Source organism: Erpetoichthys calabaricus, chromosome 8 (assembly GCF_900747795.2).
Source record: "Erpetoichthys calabaricus chromosome 8, fErpCal1.3, whole genome shotgun sequence".
Lineage (NCBI taxonomy): Eukaryota > Metazoa > Chordata > Cladistia > Polypteriformes > Polypteridae > Erpetoichthys > Erpetoichthys calabaricus.
Window position 1 is genome coordinate 68428246 of NC_041401.2, and position 15915 is coordinate 68444160.

The 15915-nt window shown below is 39.7% G+C and overlaps 1 protein-coding gene across 5 annotated transcripts in view; it reads right to left on the reverse strand.

The window, feature by feature from the left end:
- LOC114655599 (unconventional myosin-Ic) overlaps positions 1-15915 on the reverse strand; it is a 177704-nt gene that overhangs the window by 38976 nt on the left and 122813 nt on the right. For all 5 annotated transcript variants that reach the window (XM_028806707.2, XM_028806710.2, XM_051930962.1 and 2 more), the window contains exons 2-11: positions 8602-8757; positions 7297-7412; positions 5892-6090; positions 5702-5782; positions 5443-5622; positions 1680-1778; positions 1189-1302; positions 978-1049; positions 718-837; positions 93-175 (exon numbers count right to left, since the gene is read on the reverse strand). In XM_028806707.2, the coding sequence (XP_028662540.1) occupies positions 93-175; positions 718-837; positions 978-1049; positions 1189-1302; positions 1680-1778; positions 5443-5622; positions 5702-5782; positions 5892-6090; positions 7297-7412; positions 8602-8757 (1220 nt within the window). The remainder of the gene's footprint in view (positions 1-92; positions 176-717; positions 838-977; positions 1050-1188; positions 1303-1679; positions 1779-5442; positions 5623-5701; positions 5783-5891; positions 6091-7296; positions 7413-8601; positions 8758-15915) is intronic.

The window sequence follows — 15915 nt, forward strand, 5'->3', positions numbered from 1 at the left end:
TCTATGAAATGAGAACCAAAACATATTTTATATCACGAATCTGAAATATTTGTAAACAGCTGTATGCAGAATGTTAACAATATTTAAATTACCTGTTATTCTGGAATACTTCAAATCCATAAATGTCCAGCAGTCCAATCACAGCTGCACTCTTGCGACCAGGATACACTGGATCCTGCATGAAAAAGAGAAACTGAAAAAACAGCAGCCATTCTACTGATTAGATTTCCCATTCTAAATCAACATAAAAGTTAAGGTAGCGTCTGAATGGATCTCTTCCAAGTTTTTGCAACCCTGATGGAAGTGTTAATTTACCCAACCAGACCTAATCCCCACTCCAGTGTTTAAGGAGTTAAAATTCTAATACTGTACGAAACTAATACCTAAACTGAGAACCCAAATTACATACTTTTACGATGACATATCTATATAATTTTTAATCTCTACCTTATATTTGTGTATATTTATCTTCTGATAACTCTAGTTTCTTGCACTATAAAAACAAATGCTGTTAGAGGAATAAAGATCTCTTAAATTGGCTATTATTTTTCTCTGTGTACTTGTGCTAGGTGTCCCCTGCAATAGGCTGGCATCCTCTCTGTGCCGATTTCTTGCAGAAACACTGATGCATTGCTAAATAAAAACTGAAGGATAGAGGTATCTGTGGGTTTGTCGATGGGAAACTATGCCAATATGCAACTTTAATTTCATACTCACCTTATAAGATAAAGATTCGTTGATTTTACTGACAAGCCAGGAGAAAGTGCGACCATATACAGCTTTTGAAAGAGCATCACGAGCATAGGCTGCTTGTTCAAGATTAAGGGGGCTGACCAGCTGAAAAAATAATTTAATAGTAGGTACAGTAAATTAGTGTTGGTGATGAAATGTGTAAAATTATATGTATAACTTCACAAAAAAAACTGGCATTACATTTTCTGAAAAAAAAGCTTTGCTCTCAATATAGCAGTTCTTACCTCTTCACCTTTGGCAATAATTTTTTTGTGAGTTAATGCTTCCTTCAGAAGGACACCCTCCACTCCAAGAAGCTACAATAGAGAAATCAGGTTTTCTTTAATTGCTGGGAATCTTTTGAGCACTAAACTAAGATGGGGTTATCCTTTATAATAAATATTCAGAGTCGACAACTAAGTCCATAACAATCAGTAGAATCCTACCTACACTTACCCTTGCCAAATATTTAATTTGTGTTTCTGTAGTGATCTGGGAGTTATTCTGCTCATCTTCTCCAAACTGTACATTCCCCAAGTGTAAAACACTGGCAATGATATTTAAGAGCTCCTGTTGAAATCAGATAGACATTATTTAGCTTTTTAAAAATGCCATGCTATTTACAACAAAAGTAAAACTGTACAGGCTGTACAACTACACAATAATTTTGAATCTCTAACTGAACAGTTAAGTCTGGAAAGAACCCTGCTAGTTCTGTTAATGGCACACATTGTGTGTTGTACCAGTACTGAGAGAAAATTCCACAAAACGCTATGAAAACTGATGCACTTTACACTGAACAGAGTTCTGGCTATTACAATAATTTTATACTTTAAATTTAATATATCAGTTCTTAAGATTCTTTTTCTCTCTGGATTCTCAGTTACAGCAAATGCAAAAAAAATATATGGAAGAGCCGTTGCAGTGCACAAAAAAGGCTCCCTTACCTCCACTTCATCATCACTGAACCCAATAACTGAAACAGCCTTTCTTACTATCTTCCAATCGTTTTTGTCGTTGATGGAGCTCACCTTGGGACAGTTCCCCTATTTAACAACAGATTGAATAAGTTAAGTATTACTTAATATGCACAATAAGAAAATACTACTTAACAGCCTAGAAGAATATTTAATTTCTGTCACTGTCCATATGCTTAGATACAATGAAAAGCAGCAGTAGCATTCCTCCATTTTCTGGTATCAATCCCATCCATTCTTCTAAAAGTATATTAGTATCATGGTGAACAGGCAGTAAAACTTTCAAAAACAGGCAAGCATTCTTGGCATGTTTCTGCCTGCAATGGACTTATGAAGCATAGCCTTGGAAGAGACTTGATATTTGCCTCCTTATTCAAATGCCATTGACTGAATACCTTATCAGTGCGTAAAAATTTTGAAAAACAAGCCTGCAAGCAGTATAATGGAAGCTGTAAGAGGCTCAGATTCACTCAAATCGTTACATTTAAATATGCTAAAGGTAATAGATTAGAATAAACTTATAATTAATATTTCCTTGTAGCCATGTGACAGAAAACCTATGTACAAAGAGATGGAAGGATACAGTACTTCCAGTTGCATTCATGATCACACTGGATGACAGAAACCTCTAGACAGCTTAGTGAAGTGGTAAGTATGACAAATACTTTCAGTTTTAATGACACCTTCCTGGGACTGGTTTATAATATATACAGTACGCTCTGAAGTTCTCCGTTTACACTGAGATTTTACTGTGAGAACACAGTCAGTCATCAAGGCAACCTGTTCTTCTCTACAGAGTGATGCTGTGTGTTTAACTTTCATTCCTCTTTTAGTATTTTCATATAATGTTGAATTGCCAAAAAAAAAATCCAGTTACGTTAAATACAACAAGTGCATTGCTTTATAAACTGTTAACAGTACTGTGCACATAAAGAGAAAACAAAACTTGAAAATACACACAATCAGAAATAAGTCAGACTACAGAATAGTCAGTAGACAAATACATTTTTGAGTAAGACTATATTTTTAAGTTACAATTACTGTAATTATATTTGTAATTAAATCAAATTTCTTGTCATTCCTTTTTTGTTAAACACCATTAAATTAATAAGCATCTAAAAGGTAAGCTTTAGGTATATGTGTACAGTTTGCAGAATGAGGATAGTCCAAAACCATTTTTGCAAAGCTGTGTATTAATGCAATTCCAAATATCATGAGTCCATCCTGCTGTCTAAACAGAAATGCAGCTCACAAAAACTATGAGCACTGTTAAAGCAGGTTAATCTCTAAACAATCCTCATTACGGTTTAATTTGAAGGTTGTACAGGCCTACTCCAAATGTGTATATCTCCAAATCTGAATATTGTCTGCACTTCAGAAAAATTGTATAATAGGCAACAGTGAGTGTAGTACCTAAAATTTCTATATCACAATCTTTTCATAGTCTACCCCACAGCACTGCCGATTCTAATGTTTTGTGGGACACCTTCCGTGACACCACCCTGAAGGTTGCTGAGGGTTGAGTTGGTGTTGCTGGTGTCGCCAGAAGGAGGTATTTCATCTTGCAGGGCACCCTGGATATCACAGAGAGGAGTTGCAGAACACAGCTTGATGGCAACTTCAGTCTGTACTGGGAACAGAGAAGGACAGCTGCAAGGAATTTGAGGGCAGATACGGAGGCGTTTGTTAGAGGAATCTGTGAGCAAGTGATGCTCCATCTATAGTTTAGTGACCCACATCCTGCTTTCAGAGGAAGAGAACCACAGCAGGTGATGAAATGGTCCTTACGGCTGATGCTGCAGTTGTGACCAGCTGGGCTGACTACTTTGAGCAGCTATTTAAAGATGATCTTCCCGCTAAGGTGTTGGACATTTCTGGGTCCATGGTTCATGAGGCTGATCCTCCAATTAGCTGTGAAACACCTAATCTCACAGAGATTGCACAGGTGGTGAACCAGCTGAGGGTAGGGAAGGCTGCAGGGATCTGTGGTACCCGGGGTGAACTTTTCCAGACTGGTAGTAAGGCTATCCTCCTGACATTGCAAGAAATCTCTACTTCCATTTGGGAGATGGGAGCCATCCCAACTGACTGGAAAACAGGTCTTATTCCCATCTGGGAAGGGAAGGGTGATTGCCTGGATTGCTGCAACTACAGGGTGATAACACTGCTCTCAGTACCTGGTGAGGTCCTTGCTAACGTCATCCTCAATAGGATCTGTGATCATCTGCTCAATTACCAGCGACCGGAGCGGTTTGGTTTTAACCCTAAAAAGCCTACCATCGACAGCACTGTGGCACTGAGGGTTCTCATAAAGTGCAAAAGTGAACAAAGGCAGAGTTTCTTTGCAGCCTTTGTCAATTTTCGTAAAGCGTTTGACTATGTTGATTGAGCTGCCCTGTGGGACATTCTGAGACTTTGCAAGATCCCCCTGAAGTTGCTGGATATCATGGCTGGCCTGTATTCCGGTACTGAGAGTGCTGTGCAGAGTGGAGGCAGACCCTCTGTGTCTTCCCAGTTGATTCTGGGGTTCGTCAGGGGTGTGTCGTTGCTCCCACTCTGTTCAATCCTTGCATGGACTGGGTGTTGGGCAGGATGGTAGGGTCCAGCGGCTGTGGGGCATCTGTTGGTGAAGAGAGATTCACTGATCTTGACTTTGCAGACGATGCTGTAATCTTAATGGAGTCAATGGAGGCTCTGATTGGGGCTCTCAAGAGACTGAGTGAGGAGTCCAAATGTCTGGGCTTGCAAGTGTCCTAGATAAAAATCAAGATCCAGGCCTTTAGTGACTTCTTGGGCATAGCCATCAACAGTGTGTCTGTCTGCATAGGGAATGTCAGCCTCATCGAGAGGTTTCCTTACCCCAGCAGTGACATTCATGTCTCTGGTGCCTCTTCCTATGAAGTCAGCAGACAGATTGGGAGAGCATGGGGTGGCATAAACTGACTGGAAAGGGGTGTGTGGTGCTCCAGATATCTTTGCAAAAGGACAAAGGTCTAGGTCTTTAGAGTCCTGGTGCTCCCTAATTTGCTATATGGTTGAGAGACACAGACGCTATCTAGTGATTTGAGATGAAGACTGAACTCCTTCCATAATGTGTCTCATCAGAGAATTCTTGGGTACGACATGTTTGACTTTGTGTTGAACAAGCATTGCTCATGGAATTCCGAATGAGACACATTACATACACAGTGAGGGAGTGTCAGTTACAGCACTACAGTCATGTAGCACAATTCCCCGTGGGTGATCCGGCATGCAGGATCCTCATTGCTGAGGACCCGCGTGGCTGTACCGGGCTAAGAGGTCACACACGTTAACAACTGGCTGCAGCAGATAGATGTCATTTCCGGAGGGTGGGACTGGACTGTTTGTCTTCCTGGGGGGTTGCCAACTGGGATCCTCAGCTGTTCTGTCGTATGGTGGGTGCGGCAATGCACTATAACAGTGCATGCTTCCCAACCTGACCTGACTCAATTACCAACAATTACATTAGGAAACAAAGAGAAGTACTAACATTATTAATGGCAATGCCATTGTTTCAAAGCAGCAATAGGAGTATAGCAACCTATACAGTGATAATATCCATAAAATTTCCAGGTGCAACTCATTTATCATATATGCTGAAATAATATTTTTGCTCCAACATACTTGATTATCTCTGTGATATCCAAGCTGAATATCAACTTGCTAAAACAATAACTTTTCTAATAGCTATCTCAGATCATTCAACACCTACCTTTACAAGATATTGGTACTGTTGAGCATTCCTTTCCAGACCAAGCCTTCGCAGTAGATCTTCTTCACCTCCTTCAATCAGCTGGTAGAAGATATGAAAGTTCCTCTCACCATGATTCTGATGAACTACCCTGGATTTCTCTAACAGATAGTTTAGGATGTGTCCTCCTATTGGTGCACCCTGCAATCAAGGAATTGCGTAATTACTAAACTACTAAATGATAACAAAATGGAAAACAAATATTCCCAAATGTGCATACCCTAAAATCAAACTGAACATCCATATATTTTCCAAAACGACTTGAATTGTCATTGCGGAGGGTTTTGGCATTTCCAAAAGCCTTTGGGGGGGGGGAAAAAAAACATGTCAAAACATAAATGGACAGATCCGCATGAACAAATCTGCATGTATAAACAGTCAAGGATTAAGCAGAACACACTAAAGGTTACCTCTAGGACTGGGTTGGACTGCAACAACCTGTCCTTCACTGCCTCCACTTTCTCACTAGCTGGACAGGTTATTGCATAGTATTGCAAAATTTTCTTTGATGCCTCAGTCTTTCCAGCACCACTTTCTCCAGAGATTAGAATGCATTGATCTCTACCCTCTGTTCTCATTGCCCGAAAGGAATTGTCTGAAATTGCGTATCTGTTTCAAAAATACATTAGAATTTGATTAAAAAAAAAAAATATTTCAATTAAATTCCCACACACTTGGAGATGGTCACAGTCCTAGAATGGGAAGAATGAAGTAAAAGATAGTTTTAGTGGCTTAAAAAAAAAAAAAACACTGATGCTACAGATTACATGTTAAAGAAGCATGCCAGTATTTATATTAAACTGCATAGGGGAAAACAGAAGGAAGATATAACAAGTCTGACAAAACCAACTGAAAAAGAAAAAAAAAATCACAGGAGCATGATATAAGGATTGATGTGTGGTACTATACATTATAATTTTAACACTGCAAATACCAGCAAATCGTATACTAGTCAGATAATGTCTGGAGTATGGTAACGTACGCAGTTCTCGTCGCCACCAAGCTACCCAAAACATACAGCAGCATAAGAAACTGCAGAGGAGAACCACCAAGTGCATTCCTGTTATAAAGGGCATGTCCCTCTCTGTAAAGAGAATTAAATCTCTTTAGTCTTGAAAGGATTACATAAGATTTAAATACAGGTCTAACATTTTTAAAATGGATGATAAACATGATCCTGCAGTATTATGTTTGGGGGAAAAAGTGAATCAGATACTCAGGAAAATCAAGGGTAACTGCATTATAAATAGAATTTGGAATTAACACTCAAATCGTGTAGCTAAACTGAATGCTCTCATGCTTTTAAAAAACATGAAAGATTAATATTAAGAAAAATTAGCTATTAGCTAATCAATCAACCTTGCTGGACAAAATGGTTACTGCCTGCTTGTAATATTTTTATGGATTTTTTATGACTGACACAGTTTTATTTTAAAAGTGCATGCTGTTCAGAAAAACCCAGGTTTGTTATTTAGTTTTTATAAATGAAGTTATATACTATGGGTGAAAAAAAAGTCTATATATTTTTTCAGTAAGGGAATAGACAGTCTCTATGGTGTATGGAATTATCTTGTCAAGTTCTTACCTCTTATAGTCTCTTCATAAATCTCTAGTAGCAAAATCTGTTGTCTCAAATGAACATATTAAAGTACAAAATTTACTTCTTTACTCCAGACTATGTCATACTCTCTTCACCATTACAATTCTCAAAAACCTGCGGTCTCTATTGGCAGACAGTGTTTTCTAAACTAAACTTGTGTTTACTAATTGCCGACTAATACTCAAGTGAGTGTAAATAATTATTATTTAACTTACATGTGTGGAGAAACCTCATAGAAATTGACACCTCTATAGCGTTCCATATGCTGTTTGGTGTATATCTCAAGCTCCTTGTATGGGTTTACGGATACTAGCACTGACCCAATGTATGTCTGAAAGAAAAAGAAAAATAAATAAATAAATAAGGTGCTACTGGGTGTGGGAAATTAGGAAAATGAACAAATACAGTCAAACTTAATTCTAATCTGGTGATTAAAGATCTATCTATCTATCTATCTATCTATCTATCTATCTATCTATCTAAAGCAGATAAATACATTGAGACTTTAAACGCAAATTACATGTATAAAATTAATGCAAGCCATATGCACAGGTAGTGTCCAAAAAGTCAGAGAAACCATTTTAAAGTAATCAGGTGTTGATCTGTCACAACGTCTTGTATGCCCAACAGCATAAAATCTTAAAGCATTTGGTATTCTCCAAGATGAATGAAGTGCAGTTCTTCCAAGAGTAAGTCAATTTGGACAACATTTAACCAGAGTACATTCTAAAAGGATATGCAATTGTATACAAAATTGTGAGCAAAGATTCTGTTACAATCTATGTGAGTGACTATACAAGCTTTAATTCACATGGCTTTATAAACCAGCACTTTTTAACCACAATACTGCATTAATTTAAAATTTTCAGTTTCTCGCTAGAAAGCATTTTCACTACTGATACAATGTACTTACACACTGACACTGTCAAAACCAGTTTGTCAAGCTAGCACTTATGTCTGTTTAAACCTCCAATATAATATAATGAAATTAGGTGCAGTTTTCTGTACAACAGTTCACACATACCCATAAAATTAAAAAGTCATAATGCCAGATGGTTTTCTATAAAAGATACCACTCAAGCAAGGAGTATACAATCGGAAATACACTATTGATTAGAATAAACAATATATCTAGTAACAGAAATCAAAACATGATGTGGCAAGCCAAGACCAACACTTCTACTATATGTCTGACATGTCATGTGATATACCTTCCAAAGATTTAATATTACAAACATCTTAACCTTTCATATCTGAATTTAACTTAGGAGAACGGTATGAGAAATTTTAACCTAAGCAAAATTAATATAATTGTTGGTGATGGCTAACTATGGGATGACTTTTGAGTGTACTTAATAGTTACGGAAGTCTGTCTTTTTTGTCTCCATATTAGTAAACATCACATAGCTAGTCAAAGAAAGTTGTCCCCTAATTATTTCACTTGTCAGTCAAACCTCTCAGAATGGGCAATGCTCATAGGTGATTATTCAACATCCCAAGAACCCTTTTAAATATCTTACGTAGATAAGGTTTTCCTTGAACCTCTTCCTAAGGTTCTCTATGAAGGCTGCTTCACTGGTGTAGTTCTCAAGAAGGACGAAGTCCTGGACTCCAACACGGTCCCGCGCTGTCAGAGCGCTCTCCATCATCACCCGTATTCCTTCACTTCCCGAGGCCTGCAAAGTGCACAGTGACAGAAATCTAATGTCAGAAAAATATTGTCTTGTGAAAAGGTGGCCTAAATGCAAGAGCTCACAGGTCCATAAATTAAAAAAACAACTTATAGCAATTAACTTTATGGACATTGCCAAAGATGATCCAACAGTGTGCTAATGGTCAGATAGTACACAAAGTGAAAGTATAGTAAGACATTATAACCAGAAATGGAAAAACCAAAGTTTAAAATGAAAACTGCATCTCAAAGAATAAGTAAATCATGATAATACAACTTAAAAGTGAAATTAAGAAATTGCTTTGCCAATTCCATAGGTTTTAACATTTGTAATTTGTTCCACAAAATAATAGTCTCTAAAAGTATGCTTTACTAGTGTCAAAGCCCATTTCTGTTATACCGTTTAAAATAACTAGCAACATGCAAGAGCCCTCCAACATTTAACATACTACCTTATCCCCTGGGTTAAGTTTCCAGCTAAGCGACTTTCTGCTGTGTTTTAGATCGTTGTTCTTCCAATGTCTGGTACTCTGGCTTCCCCAATATCCTAAAGATATTTATTTATGTCCATAATAATCTGCCCGTAATAAATAAATGTGGATGGGAGTATAAGTGGCAGCTTACTGATGGTTGTTTTCTGCCTTGCACTAGAACAGGCTATAACTTCCCATGGGACAAGAAAATGCAGTAAATTAATTAAAACTTCAGAATGATTAATAAACTATTAAGTTTATTAAAATAATAATAATTAGAATTATTATTGTGTATTTGTGCACTGACAGGTTTACCTGCTTAGTATCAGACAGTGAAGGAATTGAACTGACAACTTTGTGGTTGAAAGGCCAGTGTTTCACCCACTGTATGGTAACTGGCAGGAATGAGTACTTCATGCATTAGTACAACTGTATGCTCTCTCTGGAAAATGTTTACATAAAATTTCATAAAATGTTTAATGCATTACATGAAATGAAAAGCTTAAATAAATACAGTATTGCTGTGTGCTGTATATATGATGAAACACTGCTAAGCTACTATATTCAAATACTACTAAGATGAACTACATTACACTAACTGAAAAAGCTACTTTTTAGAATAAACATTTTCATTGAAAATACATCCACAAATAGGGGCAGAATAAAGCAACCAGAGATGATAATATAAAGTATTATAAAGAGTTATTATATGAAATGCTTTTTCACAGTGAATTTTAAACATGAAACAAACTAAGGACAATAAAGAGCTATTTACAGAAAGTTACCCCAAACAAAAAAAAAAACACAGAAAACATACTTTTAGCAAAAACAATATGTATATGAATGTAATTGTTTTAATAAAGAAACTACAAGGTTTAAAGCAACTTTAAAAGGTGGTCACTCAGCCTGAGAATACTTTAACTGCTTATTATGTGTAGGAAGCATTATGTGAATTTCCCCTTGAGATTAATAAAGTATCTATCTATCTATCTATAAAAAATATGTAAGAGAAGGTACAAGATCCTAATAAACCAACTGACTGTGTTAACCTCAAATTCTAAAAGCTAAATTAAAGAAAGGGTAAACAAAGAATCGCTCAAAAATGTTGACTTTGTGCTCACTATCCAGTAGTTGGCGGTAAACGTTTGAAAGACATTGGTGAAAGGTGTGAAACTACAGTCCTTCTTGCCACATAATATTGAGTGTCCTATACAAAACATCTATATATATAATTGACTAAGCCACCGACAAGTAGACACCCATGGAAAGCACGCAAGACAGCCACACCCACCAACTCTAAGACCACTGGATACGACGACAACTCGCAGAGCCACGCCCACCAACTTGGACGTGACGCCTCGGAAAACACGCCGTCATTTATGTTCGTCTGTGCTACAGTCCACATGCACCTCTGAGCCATGTTGACTTTTCAGTTACAACGCACGACCGCGTGCACCATCGCAAACTGTTTTACACGCTACATACAGCAATTCGCATCTGCGACAAACATGCGTCTTCTTAGATTGTCCTGCAGGAACAGGGAAAACGTTTCCCCGCCCACCAACACTCCTTATTCCCCGGCCCGCGTCCACCGCAACCTGCGACAAACATGCATCTTCTTAGATGGTCCTGCAGGAACACAGAAAACGTTTCCCCGCCCACCAACACTCCTTCTTCCCCGGCCCACGTCCACCCTCGCTCTCTAGGCATTCACACTGCCTACTCACCAACCACCCCGTAAGACGCTTTCGTCTGTGCTAGGAGTCCACATGCACCTCTGAGCCACGTTGACTTTTCATTATTCTTTTCGGTTACGACACCCGACCGTGTCCACCATCAAAAACCATGGGAAAGGAACAACGAAGCCCTGCCCAGAAACTCTACCCATCCTCCCACGTGATAGGGAACGCACCTCAGAGCACTGCCCGCCAACTCGAACAGCTCATCAAACACATACTCACTCGCTTTGGTCTGTTCTGCGGTCCAAATCCAGCTGTGAGCCACGCTGACTGTTCATTTGCCCTCCATGGCTACCGCTTCAAATGTATTTCATGGAAACAACACTTCTTTCAATGTTATAGAAATTCCTGCATCAGGTAACTGTTTGTTTCTATCAGTCGGGTTTTTCTGGAAAAATGTCACTGACAAAACTTTTGCTCTCCAACTTTGCAACACGGCTGTTGGCTTTGTTTGCAAACATTGGGATAACTTCGGCGATGTGGTGTCCGTTGTTGTTAGTCACAGAGGCATTGTTATACAGTCTGCTCAACAATACGCTGACTACATGAATACGTCCGGAGTCTATGGTGGCGAGGCAGAAGTTGTGGCAATGTCCCAAATCCTTCCAGCTACTATCACCATTTACTTCCAAGAACGTCCTCATGCCTCTCCTCGAGTTTACAATCCGGCCCAACGTCTCTCCATATCCCTGCTCTTTAGCAGTCCTTTGGATCATGGGCATTACGAGGTTCTCATGTCTCTCAAATACACACGTGATAACCTTCTGGTGACATCTTTTGACCCTGTCGGTATGTGCACACAGGGTGCACACCCACTTGCTCGTCACACTAATGTGATGTCACCTGCCCACTCTCCTCTTCCTGAAAAACATTTAAAGACACACTCCCTTGAACACACGCATTCCACACAGGACTTTCAATGCACCTTTTGTTCCAAAAGCTTCCGAGTGCAGAGATATCTGAACGCACATTTAAAAAAACATAACACTAACCGAATGATGCAATGTGAACATTGCCAGCAATGCTTCAAAACAACTCGCACTCTCAAGAAACACTTACGAACTCATTCCACTCTCACCTTCAATTGCACATTTTGTAATGAAGACTTCACAGGTGAGATGGATCTCCACAACCATATGCAGAACCATTCAACACAAACATTTGTATGCAAAATTTGCGACAATTTATCACCAGGTCTCTCCTTTATATACCAATCCTGACACGTCACCACAATACGGTCAGCTATATATCTTCGATTCTGCTGAGGCTACCAGTCAACATTTGCAAAAGTAATGTAATAGCACTTGCAGTGACATTTTGTTGCTTCAACTAGACAACATGATACAACAGGTTAATCCCTTCGCAAAGTCTTATATGCAAATGCATGACATTATCACTCACGGTAACCCTGTTACTGCTGTACGAATGGTGTTCATGGAAAATCCAAGTCTGGATATGAGATGGTATAACGCCCCGTCCTGTCAAACTGATGTTGCTGCTATCTTTGTAGGTGAAGATGGGGAACCTCCTGCACAATGCGACATTTGCATATATCCAAGGGGAGATGCTTGCAAGCGTATCTCTGTTCTCAATATGAACTGTGACCCCATGGTTTATCCACTGCTATTGCCTTATGGAGATCCAGGCTGGCACATACAATTGACCCATGCTGAGGAAAAGCGAACCGCGAAAAGAACGCGAGTCACACAGCTCCAATTTTATGCTTTCAGGCTTGCCATGAGATCTTCATTTAGTGTCTTGCATTCCAGTGGCAAACTCTTCCAGCAATACATCGTCGACGCATATGTCAGAACAGAAGACGTGCGTTTACATTACCTTCGGGAACATCAACAAGATTTGCGGGTAGAGCAATACAGGGGACTTATGGATGCTGTCACTGCGAAAGCACATCACCATGACCTCCGCCCTGGACAATTGATAATTCTTCCCTCTACCTTTCAAGGCAGTCCAAGGTACATGCAACAGAACTACCAAGACGCGATGGCAATTGCTCGCAAATGTGGAAAGCCTGACTTATTCTTAACCTTCATCTGAAATCCTGCTTGGCCGGAAATCTGCAATGCTATTTCCCATCATAAGCAAATAGAACAGCCCTGACATCGTTGCTCGCGTCTTTCATATCAAACTGCGACATTTTCTAACAGATATTCTGGAAAAGAATATTTTCGGCAAAGTTCTCGCTTACATCTTCATCATTGAATTCTAAAAACGAGGATTGCCTCATTGCCATATGTTACTTACACTTGACTCACAATCCAAAATAAGGACCAAAGATGATATAGACAAATATGTCTGCGCTGAGCTTCCAAATCCTGAAATACACCCTTGACTTTTCCAAAATGTCACCAAATGCATGGTGCATGGTCCGCGTGGCACGCTCAACGCCAAATCACCTTGCATGAAAGACAGCATGTGTACCAAAAACTTCCCGAAAGACTTCAACGCGGAGACTCAAGAAAACACACAAGGATACCCCATATACCACCGAAGACAAGGGAGAACTGCCGTTGTTTGCAAATACGATATCGACAACCGTTGGATAGTTCCTTACAATCCGTGGCTTTCTCAGAAATTCAATGCTCATATTAACGTTGAAGTTTGCGCGTCCATTCAATGTATCAAGTATCTTTATAAGTATGTGTACAAAGGACACGACGCTGCATCAATTGCACTTCACAGGAATCCAGCCGATGATATTTTTCAACATGACAAAATACAGACTTTCCTTGACGGTAGGTATGTTAGTGCTCCTGAGGCTATGTGGCGTTTGAACGAGTACAGCCTTTCAGAAAAATCTCACGTGATTCCCCGATTACCAGTTCATTTGCCAGAACACCACATCATCTTTTTACATGAGGGTCACGAGGAACAAGCGCTCCAAAGACATGCCCACAAAAACACTATGCTGTTAGCATGGTTTGAACTCAACAAAACAGATCCTGAAGCTGTAGAGTTACATTACACATTTCAAAAATCCTCTGGAAAATGGAAAAAGAGAATCAGAGGAGGCACAAAAGTGATCGGTAGAATGCCTGTTGTTGCCATTAACGACACCGAACGTTATTACCTCAGACTTCTCCTTACCCGTTCTGTGGGTGTCACAAGTTTTCACCATCTATGAACAGTCAATGGTGTCGAATGTGACACTTTCAAAGAAGCTTGCCAAGAATTAGGTCTTCTTAAAGACGACAAGATATGGCATGATACTCTTTCAGAGGCATCCCAGATACGAATGCCACAATTCTTGCGAGAAATGTTCGTTTTCATCTGTGTCTTGGCTGAACCACACAACGTTCCACACCTTTGGAACACGCATAAACTCTCCCTTTCCGAAGACTTTCTCACAAAATATTCCACAACCACCGCTTGCATGTATGCTCTCGCTGACATTAATGACATGCTACAACCACATGGCTTCAACCTGCACAAATTACACCTACCCCCCACTGGCATTCCTTCACTGTGTCATTCATCTTCCACCTTCGATGCTCAGGCTGAACACTCACACGCTATAGAACACTACGACAAACTCAACACAGAAACACGCTGTTGATACTGTTTTACACGCTGCATATAGCAATTCCCATCCCCGATGCTTCTTCTTAGATGATCCTGCAGGAACAGGGAAAACCTTTGTGTACAAAACCCTGATTCATACCATCAGAGCTAGGGGAGACATTCCTACAACCGTAGCATCTACAGGAATAGCTGCAACATTATTACCAGGTGGACGAACTGCCCATTCTGTTTTTAAAATACCGTTGAAGCTGAATGCTACTTCCACATGTAACATCAAACCTTCCTCACCACATGTTCAACATCTTCTACAATCCAAAGTTATTATATGGGACGAGGTGCCAATGACACACGCATACGCATTCCAGGGAGTTGACAAGTTATTACGTGACCTCACGGGTGACACGCAGCCTTTTGGAGGCAAAACAATACTATTGGGTGGAGATTTCCGACAAATTCTCCCCGTCATTATGCGTGGCTCCCGCGCGCTTACTGTCGCCAGTTGCATTAACAAGCACCCTTTGTGGCGTCACATGCATGTTCTTACACTGACAACAAATATGAGAGCTCTTCCTGAACAAGAACATTTTGCACAATGGCTCCTCGATGTTGGAGACGGAATAAACGGAACACCTGTGACATTGCCTTCACATTGTTTTCCTTTAATTTCTGATCCCGTTCAACAACTGTATGGCGACATCGACTTCTCAACTGTCACTCTGGAACAACTCAGCATGCAAGCTATATTAAGCGTCACCAACGAAGACTCGCTATACCTTAATGAACAAGTGCTAAAACTTATCCCTAACAACGAGGTGACTTTCACAAGCGTGGACTCCATCGTCACAGATGATCCTGCAAATCAACTTTCATTCCCCGAGGAATTTCTTAATAGTCTTACTCCTACTGGCATGCCTCCACATAAACTCAAAATTAAAATTGGATCCGTCATCATGCTTCTCAGAAACCTCCTGCCTGCAAAAGGTTTTGTAATGGCACTACTGTCTGTTACCACCATTCACCGCAATGTACTAGAGTGTAAAACTATCACAGCTGCTACCTCACAAACTGTCCTTATTCCCCGGATATGCCTGACCCCGTCAGATTCAAATTTGCCTTTTACTTTTACCCGAAGACAATTTCCTGTTCGATTGGCATTTGCGATGACAATTAATAAGGCACAGGGACAAACTTTCAAAAAGATATGCCTGTATCTGCCAAAACCAGTCTTCACTCACGGACAATTGTATGCTGCTCTCTCCAGAGTTCCATCTTTTCATTCACTTTCTGTTGTATCCTCAAACCCTCCCCTTTTAGACAACTGTGTCTTTCCAGAAGTGTTCAGCCATCAATAAATAATTATGCGGCATTTGTTATGCCGCGGGTTCGCTATTGTGTTGTATTTTGCTCTCT